Genomic DNA, 26,176 nt, shown 5'->3' on the forward strand with positions numbered 1-26,176 from the left:
AGGGCCCAGCTGACACCTGTGGAATTGAAACTCTGGCAGCGCCTATAGTTGTAAAAATAGGGGGTTAAATGCCTATTTGGGTTCTATTTTTATTAAAACCCCATTAACTTGTTTCTACCAGAACAATTACAGTGTCAAGCCCTGCAGCTCTGCCACCCTCTGGAGAAGGGGTTTTTTAAAGTGCGTGACTGGTAGCTGGCAGAGAACCTTCTTCTCAAAAGGCCCCCCCAGGGCTTGAAGTTTCAGACTTATTCTCAGCCCTAAGGTGGGCTTTCTTGGATGATCATGTGGTGACATCCTGGGTAGCTGCTCTGGAATTAGCTGAGTTGGAAGATAATATAATTTCCCTGTGCCTGATTTCTCTAACTGAAACCATTTTTGAAGGTTTTCTACCAGCTGCAGCAAATGCTAAATTTCTTTCACACCTTATAAAAGTTTAAATATTGCCCCAGGGCACACAGGTGTGTGTGTGTCTGTGTGTCTGTGTGTGTGTGTGTGTGTGTGTATGGGGGGTAAGTGTTAAGTTTTTACTAGGTACAGATGTAGACAGGCATTTCTGTCTCTACCTTTGCACCTTGAAGTCAGTCTAGTGTAAGTGAACTGGGCCCTGTCGGTGGTCCACACCCGGGTGGGTGAGCTGCGCTGGCTGCTGTGTGCCCCCTCACACTCCACTGCCTCTTTACACTGGGATGTTCTGCCACTGGACAGCTTGCTACTTAACCACCCAATAACGGGCCTTTACTGAGTCCCAGGCTCAGAGTTTTGTGTTCTAGGGGATCTAGTAGGTCTGGGGAAGGGCCTGAGGATTTGTATGCTTTAAAATACTTATTTACAGTGAGAGAAAGAGAGCATGAAAGGGGGATATATATTATTCATTCAGAGCACTCACTGCTCAGCAAGTTTTGTGCGCTAATGGACTGAGCTGTCTCCTCGGGCCAAGAATTTGCCTTTTCAACAAATTCATAAATGGTGCTGATGGGTGATATTGCTGCCCCTGGGGCCACGTTTTTGTAAATTTTTATCTCCTAAGATTAATTTTACTTATTTCACATGAGATAGAATTTCAGGTGAGAGATCACGTTGCAGTCAGACTCAGTCCACCCTCAGAATGTAAACACAAAGGCGGAGAGGTGCGACCATAGCCTCCCCCTAGAGACCCTGCCCTAGCAACACAGTAGATAGACCCTCATTGGAAGAGCAAATGGAGTTGCTTTCTGCCCAGCCAGTCTTGCCTTGCTGGATTTTTTTATTCTATAAAACTTCTTTCTCTGAGCTATTCTTTCTGTAATCTTCCCTTTCCTCAGGCCCTCAGCCATCCAGCACTTTGTTTTGGGCAAGAGAGTTGGGGGTGGTGATGAGACAGAGGAATTCTTGGAACTACCCAAGTTGCAGAGTAGAGACATAACTCCAGAGGTCTGCACTGTGTTCTGCCAATTGAGATATGGGCCCTTGGGACAAGATGCCATGCAAAATAATTCTACAAAAATAGCAACTTGAAATCTCACGAATGAGCATGCATTGACAGTGATACGAACTATGTTTTGAAACAGAGAAGCCTTAAATATGTTTCAGATAAAGGTTATATGCCATGGGCAGAACTTAAGCCAGTTTTCCTAGTTCACTTATGACTGATGGTGTGAAGAATTGGGGAGTTGCAGGTAGTGGCACACATGGTTAAGTGTACATATCACCATGCACTAGGACCTAGGTTCAAGCCCCTGCTCCCCACCTGCAGGGAGGACACTTCATGAACCTTTGTGAAGTAGTTTTGTTTCTCTACAGATAGACAGTGGTTGTTTATCTTTCCCTCTCCCTCCCCTCTCAAATTCTCTGTCCTATCAAATAAAATAGAAAAAAAAAGTTATGGGGACAAAGGAACTCTCCTGCACTGCTGGTGAGAATGTAAATTGGTCCAACCTCTGTAGAGAGCAGTCTGGAGAACTCTCAGAAGGCTAGAAATGGACCTAGCCTATGACCCTGCAATTCCTCTCCTGGGGATATATCCTAAGGAACCCAACACACCCACCCAAAAAGATCTGTGTACACATATGTTCTTGGCAGCACAATTTGTAATAGCCAAGGCCTGGAAGCAACCAGGTGTCCAACAACAGATGAGTGGCTGAGCAAGTTGTGGCATAAATAAATATATATATATATATATATATATATATATATATATATATATATATATATATATATACACACACACACACACACACACACACACACAATGGATACGACTCAGCTATTAAAAATGGTGATTTCACTGTTTTCACCCCATCTTGGATGGTGCTTGAAGAAATCATGTTAAGTGGGACTGGGTGGTGGTGCACCTAGTTGAGCACACATATTACAGTGCACAAGGACCCGGGTTCGAGCCCCCGGTGCCCACCTACAGGGGGAAAGCTTTATGAGTGGTGAAGCAGTGTTGCAGGTGTCTCTCTGTCCCTCTCCCTTCTCTATCACACCCTTCCCTCTCAATTTCTGGCTGTCTCTATCCAATAAAGATATTTAAAAAAAAAAGAAAGAAATCATGTTAAGTGAGATAAAAGCAAAAAGATGAAGACAGAAGTTGAAAAACAAGATCAGAAGGGAAAACACTAAGCAGAACTTGGACTGGAGTTGGTGTACTGAGGTGATCTAGATATTCAGTCAGTAAACTCCTCTGAAGTTGGCCAAGGTCTGAGTTGGCTCAAAACACTTCCTGGACTGCTCAATTATTTAAAAAGAGCACATAATTAATATTTATCTGGACTCTTAGATAAAGAAATGAGTGGACAGGAGGCTCAGCGGTGGTGTACCAGGTTAGGTGCCCATGGTACAAAGGGCGAGGACCTTGTGCAAGGATCCCAGTCTGAGTTCCTGGTTCCGCACCTGCAAGGGGGGGGGTCACTTCACAAGTGGTGAAGCAGGTCTGCAAGTGTCTCTCTCTCTCTCTCTCTCTCTCCCTCTATATCCCCCTCCTACTCTCAATTTCTCTCTGTTCTATCCAATAAAAAAGAAAAAAACAAATGGCCTCCAGGAGCAGTGGATTTATAGTGCCAGCACCCAGCACCAAGCCCCAGCAATAAACCTGGAAACAAACAAACAAAAAAAGTGAACATGTTAAATTAGGAAATGCCTTGTCTATTGAAGACTTTTAAAAATGTTTTGTTCCTAAACCTAACAGTAGCTTGCCAAGCTCTCCTGTTCCCATTAAGATAAGGCCATTCTCTGGGAACAATTGTTGTCACCTCTCCTATGAGAGGATTTTGACACCACCTTTCTTTTTTTCCAGGAGGGTTATGGCTTGGGTATAGTGCCTAAATGACAGCTACACTGCTCCTGGTGGCCATTCCCAGCACCCCTTTTTTCCTTTCTTTTCTGAGAGGAAATGAGGGAGGGAAGAAGGGAGGGAAGGAAGGAGGGTGGAAAGAGAGAGAGAGAGAGGGTATGTGTGTGAGAGCACTGCTTTTGAAGCTTCTTCTCTATAGGTGGGAGGGGGGAGGGATTGAACCTGTGTACTACTGCATCGTAGTAGGGGACACCACTTTTTAAAAAAATTATTTATTCCCTTTTGTTGCCCTTGTTTGTTGTTATTGATATTGTCATTGTTGGATATGACAGAGAGAAATGGAGAGAGGAGGGGAAGACAGAGAGGGGGAGAGAAAGATAGACACCTGCAGACCTGCTTCACCACTTGTGAAGCGATTCCCCTGCATGTGGGGAGCCGGGAGCTGGAGCCCGGGTCTTGAGCCGGGATCCTTATGTTGGTCTTTGCGCTTTGCGCCACGTGCACCTAACCTGCTGCGCTACACCGCCGACTCCCCTGGGATACCACTTTTAATAATAGTTTCTGTCTCCAGGCTTTCTTCAAGCATCAAAATGTATTTTCACCATATTTCCTTCAGTAAGTTACACCATCCTTCCCTCATCCCTCTCATTTGCTGTGCTTGAATCAACAGTCCTTAGCTTTTCTGCATCCAAAGAAACTGTCCTCAGGAAACAATTAGTTGCACAAAGGGAGACAGCCAAATTGCATGGGAATCAAATAAGCTTCTCTCTCAAGGGTAATATAGGATTGTCATCAAGATTAGAAGTTCTGAGCCTTTTTTTTTTCTTTTTTAGTTGGTCATAGGTGGGAGATATTTGCAAGAAATAGCTAGTTCTGTATGTTTCCTTTATGGATTCTGAAACACTAGCAGTTCCCAGGCACTATTTTCAGATCTGTGCTGACACTTGTTAATAATGTTGGTGCACAAAGCCATGCTCATTTTAAACTCATGTAGATACAAAGAACATTAACTAGTATGTGCCAGAGGGGGAGGGATGAAATCAAATTGTTGCTATCAGAGAAAGAGAAAATGCTGAAGGTCTCAGGAAAATGGAAGAGGTCCTTTTTTTTAAAATCAGATGCAAGTACTGAGGGAAACATTAATATTTCAGGTGACAATGAACCACCTTATCCCTTCCTGCTGAGCTCAAGAGTGGTCATGCCTGTGCAAATCCTATCAGGCCTCTCTTTGATTCTAGTCGCTGACCCCAACCTTTCCTAATAGTTTAGCTTCTGAAATTACTGTAGCAGGGAATCAAATGCCTTTTTTTTTTTTCTCCAAAAACAACTGCCCTCAAAATGAAAGATAGAATTTTGAGTTGGATTCTAGGGCAGGGAAACGTGGTAAAGTTGGGATAAAGCCTATGGCTTAGTTCATAATGTTTGACAATTGAACCATAATTATGTACATTGTTAGGGAAAGCTGCATGAGGGGTATATGGGGACTGTCTGTACTCTTTATAAATGTTCTAGAAATCTAAAATTATCTTCCAATGTAAGGTTTAGGAAAATGATGCACTTTGGAGTTGACCTCCCTCTGAAAAGTAGACACAGAAAGGAGATCTCATACTTCTATGGGGAGTTTAATTCTACCTCCTCCTAAACTGTAACACAGGCAATAGGAGAACGCATCCAAGAACATCTGTGCCCTAGAGTAAGGTTGTTTGGCAAGCAAGTTGTGTCTTGTGGCACTGTGTCTCCTTTGATTAGGCCAAAATGCAGAAGTCTGGAAAAATCAACAAAATGAGCTCAAACAAAAGCAGGTTAGGTCTGTTACCTGGTTAATCATTTGCTTTCAGTGAGAGGGTGGCTATACATTTTTCTTAGACTTGCTTGATTCACTGTGCACTTTATTCACTATTTGTTGTGGATGAAATATGTATTGCTTATTCAAAATGTCAATATCAAATCTTAGTTTCTTTCCTCTAGGTCCAAGTTTTTTTTTAAATTTAATGTCTTTACAACTGTTTTTATTCATCATCATCATCATTATCAGAGCACTGCTCAGCTCTGGCTTATGGTGGTGCTGGAGATTGAACCTGGGACCTTTGGTGCCTCAGGCATGAAAGGCATTTTACATAAGCACTACACTGTCTCCCCAGTCCAAGGTCTTTTAAAAACCATTTCTTTTTTTTTTTTTATTTAAGAAAGGATTAATTAACAAAACCATAAGGTAGGAGGGGTATAACTCCACACAATTCCCACCACCCAATCTCCATAACCCACCCCCTCCCCTGATAGCTTTCCCATTCTCTATCCTTCTGGGAGCATGGACCCAGGGTCATTGAGGGTTGCAGAAGGTAGAAGGTCTGGCTTCTGTAATTGCTTCCCCGCTGAATATGGGCGTTGACTGGTCGGTCCATACTCCCAGTCTGCCTCTCTCTTTCCCTAGTAGAGTGTGTCTCTGGGGAAGCTGAGCTCCAGGACACATTGGTGGGATCTTCAATCCAGGGAAGCCTGGCCAGCATCCTGGTGGCATCTGGAACCTGGTGATTGAAAAGAGAGTTAACATACGAGGCCAAATTGTCGAGCAATCATGGGCCCAAAGCTTGGAATAGTGGAGAGGAAGTGTTAGGGAGGTACTCACTGCAAACTCTAGTGTACTTCTGCTTTCAGGTATATATTTTGCAGTAGTTTATGGATACGTGTGGACATAAGCTCTCTCTCACAGAAACTGGTGTATATCTAGGTTTTGGGACTTTGTTAGAAAGTGAACCACCTGAGATGAAATTAGAGTGTACTATAAAAGGGAAGGTCTCACCCGAGTAATGAAGCTGAAGGGTTGTCATTCCACACGTGAAGTCTCTGGACACAGTCTGAGGTGAAGCATGTTGAGGTGGCAATCGTTGCATTGGTTAGGTTGTGATCGGCGGATGCAATATTATTTGGTATGGGTTGGGAGAGGCATATGGGAAAGTGGGCCCTATCCAAGGGTTCCAGGACTGGGGGAAGTAGGGGCTCTATAGTGGAGATGTGAGGTTCCTGCTGTCTTAGGGTTCAAAAAGACAATCGATAGTTAATGTTATCATCACAATACTTGGTAATTGGGTTAACTTTGAAAAGTCCTTTTGTTATGGTTTGCTGTACAGTATCCAGTATCTTGTATCTAGCTGTGCTTAAAAACCATTTCTATATATACTCAATATTAAAATTTTAGGTTTACTTAAACTAAATAAGAAAGTAGGATTCTTAAGAGTAATTAATCTAGCTAAGTATATATCTCACATTTTGTTCAAGCTAATTTACAGTATATTTTTCTCTTGAAGACAAAGATAATGTACTTCCAGAAAACACAGCTTCTGCACACTCATATTATTTTTGCCAGTAAAAGAATATGATTTCATCTAAGCATAACTATTTCAAGCACAAAGACAAAAAGCTCTCCTAGCATTTCCTGAAGGATGGTGAAAGACAACGGATAGATTAGAGTAGGGTGAACTTGTCTGAAGTCATTGACTCACTCAATACTTCTGCATTCTAGCCACACTGTTTCAGACATGAGAAACCTCTCCGGTTTAGTGGTGCTGAGAGATTAATGAGAAGTTCTATAATAATCTCAGAAATCTTGCAAGCAGAGGTGACATTTTCATTTAAAACAAAAACAAATTACTCTGCTATGAAAGCAGTAAGAAAATTCAGTGCTAGATCACTGGGGTAAAAATGGACTTTTAAAAATGTGGTGCTGGGGTATAAACCCAGGGCCAAATGCATCCCTGATAGCATTAAGTTATTTCCCTGACCCATGGATTTTTATTCTCAATTTTAAGAGGTGGGTGAGGTTGGGAAGAAGAGGGGGCACAGAGATCAAAGCACCACTCAACCAGTGATGGAGTTCCACCAGTTTTTACCATTGGTGCTGTTCACAGTGCTTCCATGTAGCTCCAGGGATTGAAGCCAGGATTTCACACGTTACTGAGTCACGTCCCTGGGTCTAAAGACGGCTATTCTCGTTTGTTTGTTTTATGTTACTTTTCTTATATTTGATAGGAAAGAAAGCAATAAAGGGTTGTGGGGAGGGAGATATTTGTAGCAGTTTCACCAAAGGTGCAGGGAACCTGCAGGTGAGTGCGGGGAGCTTGAGCTTGAACCCCAGTCCTTGTGCATGATGATGTGTGCACTACTGCCTGCCCCCCTCTAAAGATTGCTTTTTAAACAAATGGTGCTAGGGAGGAGGAGTGGCCTTCTCTGTGTTGAAGGGTTTTCAGTAGAGAAGTAGCAAGATATGGTTTTTTTGTGTTTTTTTTTTTTTAAAGACTGCAGTTGCTACTATGGTGAGAAGAGCATGAAGGCAAGTGGAGGGTGAATGCAGGGAGGCAATTACAATAATCCAGGCCAAGCCTGAAGGTGGGGGAAGAAGTGGCTAGACTCTGCAAATGATTTGAAAGAAGACACAAAAAAAATATGAAGAGTGGCCCAGGAGGTGGAGCACTGGATAGTGTTGGACCTGCAAGAATGTGGTCCCAAGTTTGATCCCCAATATCATGTGTGCCAGGGTGATGCTCTGGTTCTCTCTCACTCCCTCATTAATAATAAATAAATAAAAATCTTAAAGAAAAAAAGATACAAAGAGTAAGGGGAAAAAAAGGCAAAAGGGGGGAGTTGGGTGGTAGTGCAGCGGGTTAAGCACACATGGCATGAAGCACAAGGACCAGTTTAAGAAGCGGTGAAGCAGATCTGCAGGTATCTTATCTTTCCCTCCCCTTCTTTGTCTTCCCCATCTCTCTGCATTTCTCTTTCGGACCTATCCAACAACAATAGTAATAATCACAACAATGATAAAACAACAAGAGCAACAAAAGGGGAAAAATAAGCCTCCAGGAGCATTGGATTTGTGGTGCAGGCACCGAGTCCCAGCAATAACCCCTCAAGACAATAAAATAAAATAAAATGAAAAGAAAGGCAAAGGAGGACACCTAGTTTTTGTCCTAAGTAATAGGAATTGATGGGGTTGTTAAAAACAGAGGTAAGGATGATTATAAGCAGAGGGCCAGGAGTGATAGCACACCTGATTAAGCATACATAGTACAAAGTGCAAGGACCTGCACAAGGATCCTGGTTTGAGCCCCCAGCTCCCCACCTACGGGGGGGGGGGGTTTGCTTCACAGGCGGTGAAGCAGGTCTGCAGGTGTCTTTCTCTCCCCCTTGCTGTCTCCCCTCCTCTCTCCATTTCTCTCTGTCCTATCCAATCAAATGGACAAAATGGCTGCCAGGAGCCATAAATTCGTAGTGCAGACACCTTGCCCTAGAAATAACACTAGAGGCAAAACAAATAAATAGAAAAGCAGACTGTGGGTTAAGCCCAAATTTAACCATTCAGGTCAGATGACCAAGTGGAAATGTCAAAGCAGATGGTCTGGATACATGTCTGGAATTGCAGAGAGAAACCTGAGCTGGAAAAAAGCATTTGAGAGTCATCAGCATAGAAACAGTATTAAATGCTTGAAAGGGAATGAGACTTTTCTGAGAATGACTAGAAGAGACCCAAGAAGTGGGCCTGTAGTCATCCAAAGTCCAGCAGGCAGGGTGGCAGATGTCAGGAGACCAAGTCTTGCTTCATTTTTCTAGCAGCCTAGATTGTTGCTGGGAGGGTGCCTCCCTCTCATTCTCCCCTTCATTTCCTTTGTTTTTCTTTCTTTTTTTTTTTTTTCCTTTTGCCACCAGCATTGTCTCAGGGGCTTCACATCTTCATGACTTCACTGTTTCTGGCACGCTTTTTTTTTTTTTGGAGAGAGGCAGGCAGAGAGGCATCACAGCACTGATCCACTACTCATGAAGTTTCTCCTTTCGATTGTGCTCCCCACACGGTGGCCCAGGATTTGGACCCTAGTTCTTGAACTTGGCAAAGTATACAGTCCTTCTTTCCTTCTCGATAGTAAGTTAACCTAATTTTCCCATTTGATTCTAAAAAGTTTAGTATATGAGTCAAATTGTGGATTCACTCTGGAAAATAAATAAATAAAAGTAGAAACACCCTTCTGAAGGGACCAGATAAGTGAAGCCATTTGGTGGGATGGCTGCAGGAAAGAGAGACTATTGTTGACAAGTTTAGAGGTAAAACTGTAATTTGAAATTAGTTTCTGGTTACTGAGATTTGAAAACCTCAAATTTTCAAACATGGAGCAAATTCTGCATGTACAGAACTGTCTGTTCACTTTTTAATTTTTTATTGTCACCAGGGTTATCAATGGGATTCAGTGGCTGCATGTCAAATTCACCACTCTTAGCAGCTATCCCTCCCCATTTTTTTGATAAGACAGAGACAAACTGAGAAATGCAGGGAAGATAAAGACATCTGGAGGGTGGGGGTAGATAACATAGTGGTTATGCATAGGGACTCTCATTCCTGAGGCTTCAAAGACCCAGCTTTAATCCCCCATACCACCATAAGCCAGAGCTGAGCAGTGCTCTGGTTATATAAAAAAAAAAATTAAAAAACTGGGCTGGGGAGACAGCATAAAGGTTATGCAAAAAAGCCTTTCAAGCCTGAGGCTCTGAGGTCCCAGGTTCAATCCCCAGTACCACCATAAGCCAGAACAGAGCAGTGTTCCGGTAACAAAAAGAAAAAAAAAAAAAACCCACCTGCAGTACTTGCTTCATTACTTGTGAAGCTTCCCCTCTGCAGGTAGAGAGCAGGGGCTTAAACCCAGGTCCTGTGTATGGTAACATGTGCACTTAACTAGGTGCACCACCATCATTGGGCCCCCTACCTATACATTCCTGACAGGTGACCCCTGGGTACATTTTTTTTTTCCATTAGAGGAAAAATTCGCAGTAGCTTTAAGAATGACTTTAAGTACAAAGCAATCTGAAAGGAACGAATGTAAAAAATTAAATAATATGCTTTTCTCTATGGATTACTTCCAGGAGCACCTGGCTCTATGTAAATTCTCTGGTAGTGATGGAAGTCTCACCTTCCTAGGACATGGAGTGGTCTCACAGAGAATGTACCTCCTCTTTTTTTTTTTTTTCCCCCCTCCAGGGCTTAGTGCATGCACTACAAATCCACTGTTCCTGGAGGCTATTCTTTTCCCCTTTTGTTGCCCTTATTGTTTATCACTGTTGTTATTATTATTACTATTATTGCTGTCGTTGTTGGATAGGACAGAGAGAAATGGAGAGAGGAGGGGAGACAGAGGGGGAGAGAAAGATAAAAGACACCTGCAGACCTGCTTCACTGCCTATGAAGCGACCCCTCTGCAGGTGGGGAGCCGGGGGCTCGAACCAGGATCCTTACACTTTGTACCATGTGCGCTTAACCCGCTGTGCCTGACCCCCTGTACCTCCTCTTTATGAGTAATGTGCAAACAAAAGAAGAGTTGTTAAAACATGGGTTTATTTAGGCATTACTGTGAAATAATATCAAAGACAAAAATTCCCTGTAGCTTTGCCTGATCATCTGTAGTACCAGCATCACAGGAAAGGGACACGTACAGAATGTATTCGTGTGCAAAACACATCATTTATTTAGCACCAAAATCGAATTATAAAAAACATCAATTCCATCTTAAAACAAGCACTTTCCAAGCACTTCTGACAAAGTCTGCATCAAGACATCTGCACAATCTGGATAGCCAACTCTCTCTATAATTGGGCAATGAGAATTTTTACTAATTGTGGAAAACTGGAAGGGAGCAATGATATAGAGAAAACTGCTTTTCAAAGGTCTCAGGAATTGTTACTTCCTCCTCAGTCTGAGGTTCTTCCTTGATCTTCAGGGAGGAGATCTGTGCTAACTCAAACAGATTCTCAGTAAATGGCCAGGAACCCTCTGTATAATACTGTTGCAAAATTAACTGGAGGAAAACAAACAAACAAACAAAAAAACACCCCAGCATTACTTGCTTACTTGCATGTTAGGTTTCTCCCAATGAGAAGGTACCACTCTCAAGACTAATAGGAAACCCGAACTGCCCCTGCGGCTCCAGACAGACTATGACCCACACAGTCAACGACTGCCACCTCTCCAGATTCAAAGGAGGTCTCGAAACTTTACATCAGGCTCAACCTGACGCTGTTGACTGGCTACGGAAGAAGGGCAAACGCTAGAAGAAGAAGCCACGAGATGGGACATGACTCTGCTGGGTCATTGTAAGTCCAGCCTGGTTCCTGTGGCATGCGAGAATTCTACCACTGAACCACCATTGCTTCTAGCCTGGTTCCTGTCAAGGACACATAGGGAGATGAGTTCTGGTCTTCAGTTTTCCATATCAGTGAATTTTCTCTTCTTGTAGTTCTGAACAAGGCTGGAAGCTGTGATCTGAGAAGCTTGTCCCCTCTCCCAGCACTGAAAATCATTCAGTCCTTTCTGCCCTGTTTGAAATAAGCCCCTCTCCATCTCATCTAGCCTGGCTACCAGTGCTGATGTGTCTTCATTGTAAGCATTCTGGGAAGAGTCCATGATGCGGCGAAAACGTCCAATAAATGTCTGGAGAAGAGTAGAATAAAAAAAAAAAAATCAGATCCATAGCTTTCTTTTTTTCCTTTTAATCATTCATTGTTGGGGCTTCACTGCTCTGGGCTTTTTCAGGTAAGAGGTAGAGAAAGAGGAAGAGACAACACAACAGCATCAACGTTTTCCGCAGTACTCTAAGAGCCAAACTTAAGCCTGGGTAATATGCATGACAAAGCAGGCACACTATCCAGGTGAGCCATTTTGCTGGGCTTAGATCCATTTTTTAAAAATATTATTTATTTATTCCTTTTGTTGCCCTTGTTGTTTTATTGTTGTAGTTATTATTGATGTCGTCGTTGTTGGATAGGACAGACAGAAATGGAGAGAGAAGGTGACGACAGAGAGGGGGAGAGAAAGATAGACACCTGCAGACCTGCTTCACCGCCTGTGAAGCGGCTCCCGCGGGGGAGTGGGGGGCTCTAACCGGGATCCTTCTGCCGGTACTTGCACTGTGCCACGTGCGCTTAACCAGCTGCGCACCGCTCGACTCCCGCTTAGATCCACTGTTAAATCCCTGAACATTCATATGGCATGAAAGGAAGGAATTGGGTCCCAGGCCTCTATCAGAAAGAGGTATGAGTCTCTTCTACCACTCGAGTAAGTTATTTCACATTGCCAAGCCTCCGTGCCCACATCTGTGGGACGAATTGCTGTGAAAGTCCAGTGGAGTATGACATGTAGAGTACCTTAGCAAATGGCTAACAAAAGCTCCTCCAAACACATCACTATGGTCATGATCAACAATAAATGTCACCATAATGTATTATGGTCAGATGCAAACAGATTTCAGCCAAAGAAGACTTCCAAATTAAGTAAAATCAGTTCCATTTCTCTTGTCTTTTTGTCTGAGAGCTGGATGATCTTAGGGTACCATGGTTCAGGAGGTGGAATATATATATATATATATATATATATATATATATATAAAACTTTTTAAAAATTCAAACTATAGGTTGTCCTGGGGTAGTAATAAAATCACTGTATAACTCATGCACTTTTCAAGGTAAGAGTGACATCATATCGCAGCTGACACGTTGTACAGTGTTATAGGTTATAACATCAGTTACTTGCCTGCAAGAGAGATTGGGAAATGTCCGTATTCTCTGGACTGTCAAAATGTAGAAGCTGAGAGCCAAACCCATAGAAATGTGGCCCCATTTTGTGGAGGTCCACCACATTGGCATCTGCACTGAAAACAGTTCTCCAGCCTTCTTGGTAGATCTTGGGAAGCTCCACAGAAAGCATTCGCCGCTTGTTGTCAAAAAGTCCTTTTGCTAGCCACAAGGGAAGTTCAAGTTTTGAGCCCTGCATCAGACAAGAATGTAGACTTCTATTAGTTTGTTTTCCCTCCACGGTTATTGCTGGGACTTGGTGCCTGCACTACTGCACTACAAATCCATAGCTGCCTGCGGCCATTTTTCACCCGCCCCCAACAACCCCCGATTTTTAAGAGAGGATAGAGAGAAGTTGAAAGGGGAAGGAAAGGTCGGAGAAGGACACTTGCAGATCTACTTCACTGCTTGTGAAGCGACCCCCTATACAGGTGGGGAGCCTGGGGCTCAAACCAGGATACTTACTCGGGCCTTGATGCTTTGTACTATGTGCACTTACTTAATCCGCTGCACAATGGCATGGCCCTCAAATGTAGACTTTTAAAAACAAACAGCTTAATAAAATGTGTGTGACAAAAAGGAAATGCATACCACCTCCTCAGTATTGTCTGTTCTCTTTAGGGGAGTGACTGTCAAATGCAGAAGATCTGGTTATGGCTTAAAGAAAAGAATTGTGGGGGGCTGGGCGGTAGTGCAGCGGGTTAAGCGCAGGTGGTGCAATGCAAGGACCAGCAAAAAGATCCCGGTTCCAGCCCCTGGCTCCCCACCTGCAGGGGGGTTGCTTCACAAGCAGTGAAGCAAGTCTGCAGGTGTCTTTCTTTCTCTCCCCGTCTTCCCGTCCTCTCTTGATTTCTCTGTCCTATCCAACAACAACAACAGCTATTACAACAATAACAACCACAACAAGGGCAACGAAATGGGAAAAATAACCTCCAGGAGCAGTGGATTTCTAGTGCAGGTATCTAGCCCAGCAATAACCCTGGAGGCAAAAAAAAAAAAAAAAGAAAAGAAAAGAAAGAAAGAAATGAATTGTGTGGGCTAAAGTTTGATGTTAAACATGCCCAATGGCTTTATATGACAACAACAAAGTAGAGAACAAATATATGGTATAAAGGGTAAGTTTCCTAATGTACATAAAATAAAACATAAAATTGTAGATGACTCGCTGATAAAGCAAACATTCAAACACCTCTATTTTCTTTGATCTTTTTTTACCTATATACTGAGTGCCTACTATGTGCTAAGAATATTTTTAAAGATAGATATATTTTATTATTTATTTTCCCTTTTGTTGCCCTTGTTTTTTTAAATTGTTGTAGTTATTATTGTTGTTGTTGTTGATGTCATCATTGTTGGATAGGACAGAGAGAAGTGGAGAGAGGAGGGGAAGACAGAGAGGAGGAGAGAAAGATAGACACCTGCAGACCTGCTTCACCGCCTGTGAAGTGACTCCCCTGCAGGTGGGAAGTCGGGGCTCGAACTGGGATCCTTACTCTGATCCTTGTGCTTTGCGCCATGTGCGCTTAACCTACTGCGCTACCACCAGACCCTGCTAAGAATATTTTAAGGAGACATTTATTACTTTAACTTTTTTAAGAAGTACTATTTTTTATTATTGGATAGAGACAGAGAGAAACTGAGGAGAGGGGATAGAGAGGGAAAGAGGCAGAGAGACACCTGTAGCTCTGCTTCACCCCTTATAAAGCTTTTCTTATAAAGCAGGTAGGGGCCAGGGGCTTGAACCTGGGTTCTTGCGCACTGTAATGTGTGCATTTAACCAGGTGTGCCACCACCTGGCCCCCTAAAAAGGTGATTTTATTTTATTATTTATTTTTGCCTCCACGGTTATTGCTGGGGCTTGGCACTGATGCTATGCTGGTGCTCCTGGTGGCCATTTTTTCCTCCTCCTCCTCCTCCTCCTTCTTCTTCTTCCTCCTCCTCTTTTCCTCCTTCTCCTTCTTTCCATTTTATTTGATAGGACAGATAGAAATTGAGAGGGGAGAGGAACTGAGAGAGGGAGAAAGACAGACAACTGCAGACCTGCTTCACTGCTTGTGAAGCATCCTTACTGTAGGTGGGGAAGGTGAGGGGCTCAAATGTGGGTCCTTGCATATATTTTTATGTGTGCTTAACTGGGTGTAATATTGCCTCCCCCCCCCAGACATTTATTATTTTAAAAAGACTGACTAGCAAAGGTGAGGGAGATACCATAATGGTTATGCAAGCAGACCCTCATGCCTGAGGCTCTGAGGTCCCAGGTTCAATTCCCTGTACCACCATAAGCCAGAGGTAAGCAGTGCTTTGTAAAATAAATAAAAATAAGTAAAGGACTTGTTATCAAGTGAAAGAGTCATAGCATCACTTTGGCATAAGCAACGTTAGGAGTCGAACTGAGGACCTCATGCACACAAGTCCACTGCCATCCCCAGTGTGCTACCTCCCATGCCATATATTTTTAAAGGCTTAGCAGAGCTGGAAAACAACATGAAATGACCATGATGGGAGAGCAGTTAAGAGAAAGGTAAATATAACTGGGTTAAAGGAAGCAACAAAAGCATATAACTCCCACAGATGAGAACCAACACAACATATGGGGGTAGTTTTGGGTCTGCGGGCAAGTCTTAGAGGACAGGGGAGACATATTCCAGTTGAAGGCTGCCAATGCAGCCAGGACATGAGGGTCGAGACGTGAGAAAGAAGAGTGAGAAGTAAGTCCAATATTTGGCACCAGACATATGCAGAGTCCAGTTATAAAATACATTTAGGGAATCGGGTGGTAGCGCCGCAGGTTAAGCACATGTGGTGCAAAGCGCAAAGACCAGCGTAAAAGAGCCCCCGGCTCCCCACCTGCAGAGAAGTCACTTCACAGGCGGTGAAGCAGGTCTGCAGGTGTCTGTCTTTCTCTCCCCCTCTCTGTCTACCCCTCCTCTCTCCATTTCTCTCTGTCCTATCCAACAACGACAACATCAATAACAACAATAATAACTACAACAATAAAAAAGGGCAACAAAAGGGAATAAATATTTTTTAAAATACATTTAAGTTTTATTTATTTATTTATTGAAAGAGTTCAGAACATCACTGGTTTCATGTGTGCAAAGCAGTCTACCCACTGAGACACCTCCCTATCTGCTGAAGTAACTTTAAAACGTAAAGCTCAGGGAGTCGGGCTGTAGCGCAGCGGGTTAAGCGCAGGTGGCGCTAAGCTCAAGGACCGGCATAAGGATCCCGGTTCGAACCCCGGCTCCCCACCTGCAGGGGAGTCGCTTCACAGGCGGTGAAGCAGGTCTGCAGGTGTCTATCTTTCTCTCCCCCTCTCTGTCTTCCCCTCCTCTCTCCATTTCTCTCTGTCCTATCCAACAACAACAATAATAACTACAACAATAAAAAACAACAAGGGCAACAAAAGGGAATAAATAAAATAAATAAAAATAAAATAATAATAATAAAAAAAAAACTAAAAAAAAAAAAAACGTAAAGCTCAGAACTGAGAAATGAAATAATTGTATTCAAGAACCCAACAACCTTAGTCAAATTTAATAGCTGACTAGATTTGATAATCATGAGTTGGAAAAAAAAGATAAGCAGAAAACATCCAAACTGCAACATGGTGAGAAGGTAAAAAAAAAAAAAAAAAAAGAAATGAAAAGAAAAAAAAAGAAAAGCATTAAGAAACATATGAAATATAAATCCCAGAAAAGGAAGAATTGAAGCAAAAAAAAATATCTGTATAGACAATGGTCATGCATAGCATGAATCTGCCAAAATTAAAAATATATCAAGTGACAGATTCTAAGAACGGCAATTGTGATGAATAGTAAAACTACAACTAGACTCATTTTAGTAAAAATTTCTGAAAAAGAGGCAAAAAGAAAACCTTTCCCTGTCTTTGCTGTATGTGTGCTGGGAATCAAACACAGCTTTATACTTGAAAATGTGCAATGCCACTGAGGTATACTCCTGACCCTGGCAGAGAAAACTGTAAAAGTAGCTATCAGTGGGATGAGGAATATACTGCCTTTGTAAGAAGAAACTGTAAAAGTTAAAGCCAACTCTGCAGCAGAAACAATAGAAGTCACAAAACAATGAAAACTGAACACCCTTTAACAAGCACTAAGCGGTGGAGACGGGTGGTAGGCTCCTCAGGTTAAGCGCAGGGCGCAAAGCCCAAGGACCAGCGTTAAGAATCCTGGTTCGAGCCCCCGGCTCCCCACCTGCAGGGGAATCGCTTCACAGGCGGTGAAGCAGGTCTGCAGGTGTCTATCTTTCTCTCCCCCTCTCTGTCTTCCCCTCCTCTCTCCATGTCTCACTGTCCTATCCAACAACAACGACAGCAATAACAACAAGAAAAATAACAACAAAAATGGAAAAAAGATAGCCTCTAAGAAAAGTACTGCTAGTTCAACAATATGTACCTGATGAAATTCCTTTAACAGCAAAGGTCATCTTTCTAGACAGGAAGTGTGGAGAAAAGTTAACATAACCGACCTCCTTAGAAAAGTCTTCTTGGCCCTGGATTAGAATCTGGATGTCAGGAGGGTTCCCACCGCTCTCAAACCGGAGAACAGTAACTCACTGTGCTTAAACTGTTTAAACACTGTGGTTCATGTTAAAAACTTGCTTTCCTTTTCCAGGTCTGGATTCATTTGAAAGTATACTGGGTAGAGAGTCTATGAAACCACTTCTCAATTAAATCTTGGGTACTAGGTCTCCTGGTAGACAACACCTCACACACGTTGTTAGGATTTATTATTGAAAAAAGTACATAAGCACACTTTGTGACTCCACTGGGACAGGACTTTTAGAAGCTTCCAGACACCCTTTTCCTTTGTTCTGCACAGTGACTGCACTGTTTACAACTACTTTTTTCACTATATTAAATTTGACTTTAAATTTTAACCACATGTATAGCTAGCTATATGCTGTGTCTGTGTGCAGCAATGCTCTAATAGCTAAGAGCATATGTAAGTGCTCTTATCATTAAGCCTGAATTGGTGACAGGAACCCTTGTCCAGATAGAAATGGCTAGTTCATGACCAGAAGACAAAAAGTAAATGCTGAAGGGAGAATGAAAATGATCCTCGAAAGATATGGAAATGCATATCTAATACATTTTTTAAAGTGATTGAAAGCATAACTAATACAAGTAACAGTAGAATAATTTAAACCATCGCTATTATGTTTTATAGTTTTAAAATGACGCAAAGGGCTGCCCGTGAGGTGGCACAGTGACTAGAGCTTTGTCCTTGAAAGCATGATGTCCTAGGTGCTGGGTGGTCGCAAATGCACTAGAGTGCACATGCTATCATGTCAGAATTTTTCTCTGTCATATCAAATAAAATAAATAATTAAGAAAGAAGTCTTTTGCATGACTACTAAGCTACTTCCAGGACCCCCAAATTAAGGAGCCAATCCTTAAGCATCAGCATGGGGCGGGGAAAGAGGAGCACTGCTCAAGTAACTGGACCGTATCAAAAAGTGGAATGATTGTTGAAGTTGTCTGAAGACCCAAGGTAAATCTGGTTTCCGTACAGACTGCAGAGGTTAGGCGAGGAGTCCGCCGACCCTGCCTACCGCCAGAAACTACAAATCCCAGAGGGCAGCGCGCCCGAATCGCGGCCAGGCCGGCCCGCAGCGTCTGTCCCGGCAGAAGCTCGCTTCAAAGGCCTACCTGCGGGATGGCGTGGTCGGTCTCAGCGCCTCCGCTCCGCTCCTGGAAGAAGGCGCCCAGGCGGGGTATCGGAATCTCTGTGCGCACCGGGAGCTTCTCGTGCGACATGAGGATGTCGTCCAAGGAAAGAAAGTTCTCCTCAGGCCCCAGCGCCCCCGACTCCACCCGGAAATAAGCCTCGGACATGGCGGCAGCGTGAGTTCCCGCGCGCCCACTTGCGTGACCTTGACTCGCGGGGCTTTAGGGTTAGGGGTGAGAGAAGAGGGGAAGGGAGTTCGGCGGAGACCGCGGCGCTGGAGGCGGCTTTGAAACTTCTCTTTTTCCCGCGTAAACTGAGACTGACTAGACCCGAGCAGTCGATCTTCGTGACTCGACCCAGGCAGAAGCAATCGACGAACCTGGGGACTTGGTCCATTGAGACCCTGGTCGAGGGAGTTGTAAATAAATTTGCTGGAAGTTTTTTTTTCTTTTCTTTCTTTCTTTTTTAAAACAATTAATTTTAAAAGTTATTTGGCAATTAATGTTTACAGTCAACAGTAAATACAGTAGTTGGTACATGTGTAACATTTCTCAGTTTTCTGCATAACACTAACCCCCCACCTTGCTGGAAGTTTTTTTTTTTTTTTTTTAATTTTTATTTATAAAAAGGAAACACTGACAAAAAACCCATAGGATAAGAGGGGTACAATTCCCACCACCAGACCTCCGTATTCCACCCCCTTCCCTGATAGCTTTCCTATTCTTTAACCCTCTGGGAGTATGGACCCAAGGTCATTGTGGGATGCAGAAGGTGGAAGGTCTGGCTTCTATAATTGCTTCCCTGCTGAACATGGGCATTGACAGGTTGATGCATATTCCCAGCCTGTCTCTCCCTAGTGGGGTGGGGACCTGGGGAAGCGGAGTTCCAGGACACATTGGTGGGGCTGTCTGCCCAGGGAAGTCCGGTTGGCGTCATGGTAGCATCTGGAACCTGGTAGCTGAAAAAAAGAGTTAATATATAGAGCCAAAAAAGTTGTTGACTAGTTGGAAGTTTTCTAACCACCCAGTCTGACCCTTAAAGAAACAACTAGAATGGAGTGGAGATAGATAGCATAGTGGTTATGCAAAGAGACTCATGCATGAGGCTCTGAAGTCCTGAGTTCTATCCCTCCCACTACCATAAGCCAGAGCTGATTAGTGCTCTGGTTAAAAAAAAAAAATTATATATATATATATATATATATATATATATATATTCCATTGAAGTTGCAGGCTGTTTGTGCTCTAGACTGTGTGGTCTTCTATAGGTTTATATTAAAATCAGAACACTTTACAGCACCTTTATACCCTTTCTCCCAGTGGTTAAGCATGGCCTATTATTATGGTTCTGTTATTATGAATTTGTTATCCTTGGTACTTGAGAGAAGCATTAACACACACACACACTCATCTTTGTGCTACTCCCAGATAGTTACTATGTATTACTATTTGTAGTATTTTGGAGATCTGTGGTGGTTGGGAACAGCAGTGGGGCTGTGCTAAATGTGGATATATATCCTGTTTCAGATCGGTGGGATAAAGTGTTAATTGTATTTATATACTTCAAGTTTGGGAGCTACTGTCTGTTCTAATCTAGTAGCCCTATTTTCAACTCTGACTACATCTTCCCAGACAATATCTTTAGTCCACCTGTATATTAGCTGTCAAGCTGAAGTAAAATTTACTAAAGTCATGGACCCCTAGGAACATACCTAAAATTGACATCTTTGCTTCTTTTCACTCTTAAGATCCCTATTCTCATCTGTTCTATTCCTACTTTTTGGTTCCTGTTTAATAAACATTTTGTCCTGCTTTATATCTTACTGCCTTTCAGCCACCAAGTTGCAGATACTACTATGATTCCATCCTGCTTAACTAGGTAGATGACCTCACCAGTATGTCACATAACCTCACTTTTTCAGAGCCCTAGTCCACTAGGGAAAGATGGAAACAGGCTGGGGGTGTGGATTGACCTGTCCAGCTGAGAAACAGTTACAGAAGCCAGAACTCCTACGTTCTGCACCCTCAAAAGAATGCTACCATGTTTTCAGTAGCTTTTATTCCTCTATCATGTCTTAAATATTCTGCTTGCTACACTAGCAACGTAAAAGCAACTGTCAAAGAGAGTGTTTTGCTTATTTTTAGAGAGACCAGAGTATTCACTCTAAATTCATATATCACATTTTAGTACTAAAGTAGCAGGTCAGTGTTTAAGATAAAATCAAATAGCCTTGTATTTTTATTTAATTTTCATCTCAGCATGAAACTAATATTCATTCTTAGTTTTTGCTCTATTTAAACAGTTCTTTCCTCAAACTAAATGAATAAATCGGGCAAAGATGAGTGACAGTTTGACCTTATGATACCAAGCAATTGCAGTAATACAAGTTTCTTTTTTTTTTAATTTTTTTAATTTATTTATTTTCCCTTTTGTTGCTCTTGTTGTCTTTTTTTTGTTTTATTGTTGTTGTAGTTATTATTGTTGTTGCTATTGATGTGGTTGTTATTGGATAGGACAGAGAGAAATGGAGAGAGGAGGGGAAGACAGAGAGGGGGAGAGAAAGATAGACACCTGCAGACCTGCTTCACCGCCTGTGAAGCGACTCCCCTGCAGGTGGGGAGCCGGGGGCTGGAACCCGGATCCTTCCACCGGTCCTTGCGCTTTGCGCCACCTGCGCTTAACCCACTGCGCTACCGCCCGACTCCCACAAGTTTCTAAATGTACTTGAAAGTGATAAATTCTTCTTCTTCAACTTTTTGCATCAGAAATTCAGATCAAATTTATCTCCTGCTGAGTTCAAATTATTAAAGGATTTTTTTTTTGTATTTTGAAATTGCATTACTATGTTTGAAATTGTATTATGTAAAGTTAATGGATGCAAATCACCAGAGTTCATCTTAATATAACTGAAATGTTCTTTTGGTTGAGTTATTTCTTGTGCACTGCTCCAGAACGCCTTCAATGAGATCAAAATAAATTGATGGGCATGATGCGACCTTATGTGTGGGTAGTGATGATTTTAGATTCTTCCCACAGTATTCAGCAGTACTAACAGAAATTGTAAATTCATTTTATATATTCAGAGAGATATATTGTGTGTGTGTGTGTGTGTGTGTGTGTGTGTGTGTGTGTGTGTGTGTGATCCTTCGTAACTTAACAAAGGAGCAACTTGGGTATCATAATAGAAATACTTGTTCCATCCAAATTTTTTCTTTATTATGTTTACTTATTAGCTAGAGGCAAACAGAAATTGAGAGGGAAGGGGGAGGTAGGGAGAGAGGTAACCTGAAACACTGTTTCACCACTCACAAAGCTTTTTCTTCTGCATGTGGGGACTGGGGACTTGAACCCACACCCTTGCTCATTGGAACATGTGCACTCAACCAGGTGTGCCAACACCCGGCCCGGCCCCCAGCTTTCTTTTCTGTGTTCTCAGCTCTTAATTTTTTTTTTCTCCCATTCCTATATCTTTTTTTTTTTTTTTTAATCCATGATCTAGGGAGTCGGGTGGTAGTGCAGTGGGTTAAGCGCAGGTGGTGCAAAACGCAAGGACCTGATTAAGGATCCTGGTTTGAGCCCCTGGCTCCCCACCTGCAGGGGAGTCGCTTCACAAGCGGTGAAGCAGGTCTGCAGGTGTCAATCTGTCTCTCCCCCTCTCTGTCTTCCCCTCTTCTCTCCATTTCTCTCTGTTCTATCCAACAACAATGACATCAACAACAACAATAATAACTACAACAATAAAAACAAGGGCAACAAAAAGGAATAAATAAATATTACAATCCATGATCTGATAACCATGATCTGATAATTTAATCCATGATCTGATAACCAGAGTTTCAGTTCAAAGGTTGGTGGAGTGGCAAGAAATCCAATATTTTAGGAAGAATATAGGAAAAAGAACAGCTGTCATCTACTCAATAAGATGTCTAGATGCCTACCAGATACCCAGGGCTATAAAGAGGAATATGAAGAATAGTATTTCTTTGGGACGATTAAAGAAGCTGATGACCAGTGGCGGAAAGAGTAGCATGAGATGGTAAAAGTTACATTGTAGCCATATCCCAAATATTATGGAAGCTCAGGAGTGGTAAATTCTGACCTGGGCAGAAGATGGGTTTTGTAGGGGAAGGGGTATCTGAAAAGAACCTTCAAGAACAAGTAGGACTTTTCCAGAACAGATGTGTGGATGGATCATTTGTGAGCCAAGGATTAACTTTTAAAAAGAGATGCAGGATTGTGGTAGCCCAGGAGGCAACTTCATTCCTTTCACATTAATCCATTCTTTTGCCTGTGTATGAGTGCACCATCCATTTGGTCACCTGTGTGTAATAAATAAATAAATAAATAAATAAAATAACAAGTAACAACAACAACAACAACAAAAATCTAGTTCAAGTCAGCTAAAGTGACAAGGAAGCTTCTAGCTCTATCACTGACAAGTCTAGGGCTTCAAAGTCAGTTGCTCCAGCAACTCAAGGATGTCCCTGAGAACATCTTTGTTTTATTCTGCACATAGTCAGCTCCCATCTATGACTTATTGCCTTGGGGATACAAGATGTTTGCCAATTAAGTTAGATCTACCAGATCTTTCCTGGGTCTCATCCAATGGTTGAAAGCATTCAGTCCCATCATTCCAATGAAGAGTCCTGAACCCTTGACTTCCCTTGCTGCTTGATATAGAGCATATTCTCACCTCTCGACCAGAAACTATAGCCAAAGCTATGGAGTGTGCTAATTAGCTTGTCCATTACCCAGTTTTATTGGTATATACTTGATAAGTATCACTATGTTTAAGGTATGTATTATACAAGCATTATACATATTTTATAATGTCACAATAAGTAGAGTTAACATCTGTCATCTAAGTGGAAGAAAAAGAAAAAAGAAACATTCTTTTAATAAATATTTATTTGATAGAGATAGCCAGAGAGAGAGACAGAAACATCTGCAGTACTGCTTCACCGCTGGCAAAGCTTTCCTCCTACCTGTGGGATCCAGGAGTTCCAACCAGGTGCTTGCGCATTGAAATGTGTGCTTAACCAGGTGCACCACCTCCTGGCCCCTAAGAAAAAAACATTTTTGTGATAAGTACTTTTTTTAAACAACTTTTAAACACACACGCACACACACACACACACAAACACACTACCACCAGAGTGACCACTGGGGCTCAGTACCTCCCCCCCCCCTTTTACTTGATAGGACAGAGATAATTTGAGAGAAGAGAGAGAAAGAAAGACACCTGCATCCCTGCTTCACCCCCCACAGATGGGGTCCAGAGGCTTATCCAGGGTCCTTGAGCATGGTAATATGTGCACTCAACCAGGTGCACCACCATCTGGCCCCTTTCAGATATCTTTTACAGAAGCTTCATCTTTGTTCATGTTACCCAGGTCAGGGTTTGCTTCCATAGCACAAAGTAAAATTGGAAAGAGGTCCAAAAGATTAGCCTGTTCTGTACCAGAATGATGTGAATTTGCGAAGTACTCTATAGTTGCTATATTTATTATTCCATAGATTACATGCTAATCACCAAGAGGAACTTGTACTTTTACAATAGAAATTGAACCTATGGCCTCTTAAGGCTTTAGGCATGCAAGTCCCTTGCTCTATAGCTCTTTCCAACTCTTTAAAGATCATAAAGTCATGTATCAGAAGTGCTCTAAGATGGACAGTAGTGCTTCTCTTATAATTTTTTTAAATATTTATTTTCCCTTTTTGTTGCCCTTGTTGTTTTTATTATTGTTGTTGTTAATTGATGTCATCATTGTTGGATAGGACAGAGAAACAGAGAGAGGAGGGGAAGACAGACGGAGGGAGAAAGATAGACACCTGTGGACCTGCTTCACCACTTGTGAAGGAACCCCCCCCCCCCCGCAGGTGGGGAACTGGGGGCTCAAACTAGCATCCTTACACCAATCCTAGTGCTCTGAGCCACCTGCGCCTAAGCTGCTGTGCTACTGCTGCCCAGCTCCCGGACAGTAGTGCTTCTAAGACCACTAGGTAGGTGGCCCAACAGCAGCCTCATGGGAAACTCAAGATAAAGGCATTTCTTTTCTTTTTCTTTTTCTTTTTTTTCCCTCCAGGGTTATTGCTGGGCTTGGTGCCTGCACCGTGAATCCACCGCTCCTGGAGGCCATTTTCCCCCCTTTTTGTTGCCCTTGTTGTTGTAGCCTCGTTGTGGTTATTATTATTGCCATTGTTGATGTTGTTCGTTGTTGGATAGGACAGAGAGAAATGGAGAGAGGAGGGGAAGACTGAGAGGGGGAGAGAAAGATAGACACCTGCAGACCTGCTTCACCGCTTGTGAAGCGACTCCTCTGCAGGTGGGGAGCCAGGGGCTCGAACCGGGATCCTTATGCTAGTCCTTGTGCTTTGCCCCATGTGCGCTTAACCCACTGTGCTACTGCCTGACTCCCCCCATAGCTGTTTTAAAAAGAGTTTCAAATTCTGTTTTTGGGTGGACTTTGTGACTCCTTTAATAGCAGATATGATAAAAGTTATGCTGTGTGACATTTGAAGCTAGGTCATAAAAAAAAAGTAATGTACCATCAGTCCCATTCACACAAATACTCATTGCCAGAATGATGAGTCCATGTATAAGAAAACCGATTACACTGAAGTTTCTGTGCCAGAGAGACATGGACGTGCCCTGGTGAACCATTTCAGCTAAGCCCAACCTTCTAGCTATCCAACCAAGATGTCAGACAAAATAAAACCACCTTGAACCCTCTACACCATTTGCCTGCCAACTGGAATACCACCAAATATCTTTTGCCAAAGTCACGTGAAACAGAAAAATTGCTTGGTATCATGTTCCATAAAAAATAGGAGATACAAAACAACTTTTTTTTTTTTTTTTGCCTCTAGGGTGATTGCTGGGGCTCTGGGCCTACCCTATGAATCCACTGCTCCTGGTGGCCATTTTTTGCATTTTTTTGCTCTCAAAATAGTTGTTTTAAGTCACTCAAGTTTTAGAGTATTAAAATACTTCTTTTTTTATTTTAAGGAATTTATTTATTCAGGAGCAAGACAGGAGGAGAGAAAGAACCAGACGTCACTCTGGAACATGTGCTGCTGGGGATTGAACTCAGGACCTCATGCTTGAGAATCCAGTGCTTTATCCACTGCACCAACTGGACCACTTAAAAAGCTTCTTTATATAGTCAGATAAAACAAAATGTGGCTCCTTAAAACATATATTTTTGTTGTAGTTGTGTGTGTAGAGGGGAGGAGATGATGGGTCTTACATGTATCAAATCAACTTTGTTGACACAGTTAAAAAGGTTAGATTGAATATACTTTGAATAAAATGGAATATTTGAACACACACTAGATGATGATATTTTAGGAAAGTACTGTTAGTTTTATTAGACATGATCATGATGTTGTGGTTATACAGAAATGTCTTAATTTTTAGGAGATAATTCCAGAAGTAACTATGGATGAAGCTTCATAATTTACTTTAAAATTGATCGAACAATTACACAGAACAAATACAACAAAAGGTTAACAATGGTTGAAGTCTAGGTACTAGGTATATTTCATTATACCGTTTTCCTTTTTCTTTCTTGTCTCTCTGTCACTATCTCTCTCTGCCTCTCTTACC

At 42.3% G+C, this 26,176-nt stretch overlaps 1 protein-coding gene across 1 annotated transcript; it reads right to left on the reverse strand.

Moving 5' to 3' along the window:
• Nucleotides 1–10,629: 10,629 nt before the first annotated feature.
• GINS3 (GINS complex subunit 3) lies at nucleotides 10,630–18,832 on the reverse strand. The gene is made up of 3 exons (XM_007520082.2): nucleotides 18,549–18,832; nucleotides 12,837–13,070; nucleotides 10,630–11,738 (listed from the first exon to the last, which is right to left on the reverse strand). Exons 1-3 carry the CDS (start codon nucleotides 18,732–18,734, stop codon nucleotides 11,508–11,510), a joined length of 651 nt encoding a protein of 216 aa, XP_007520144.1. The 5' UTR covers nucleotides 18,735–18,832; the 3' UTR covers nucleotides 10,630–11,507.
• Nucleotides 18,833–26,176: the final 7,344 nt, after the last annotated feature.

The sequence above is a fragment of the Erinaceus europaeus genome, chromosome 2 (genome assembly GCF_950295315.1).
Source record: "Erinaceus europaeus chromosome 2, mEriEur2.1, whole genome shotgun sequence".
Classification (NCBI taxonomy): domain Eukaryota; kingdom Metazoa; phylum Chordata; class Mammalia; order Eulipotyphla; family Erinaceidae; genus Erinaceus; species Erinaceus europaeus.

Bases quoted from the DNA above. Each gene is read 5' to 3' on its own strand.
- GINS3 (XM_007520082.2), bottom strand. From the start codon at position 18,734: ATGTCCGAGGCTTATTTCCGGGTGGAGTCGGGGGCGCTGGGGCCTGAG. The intron at 13,071-18,548 runs GTAGGCCTTTGA...TGTCTGATGCAG, and splicing joins CCGACCACGCCATCCCGCAG to GGCTCAAAACTTGAACTTCC. The intron at 11,739-12,836 runs GCAAGTAACTGA...ACTCTTCTCCAG, and splicing joins TTTCCCAATCTCTCTTGCAG to ACATTTATTGGACGTTTTCG.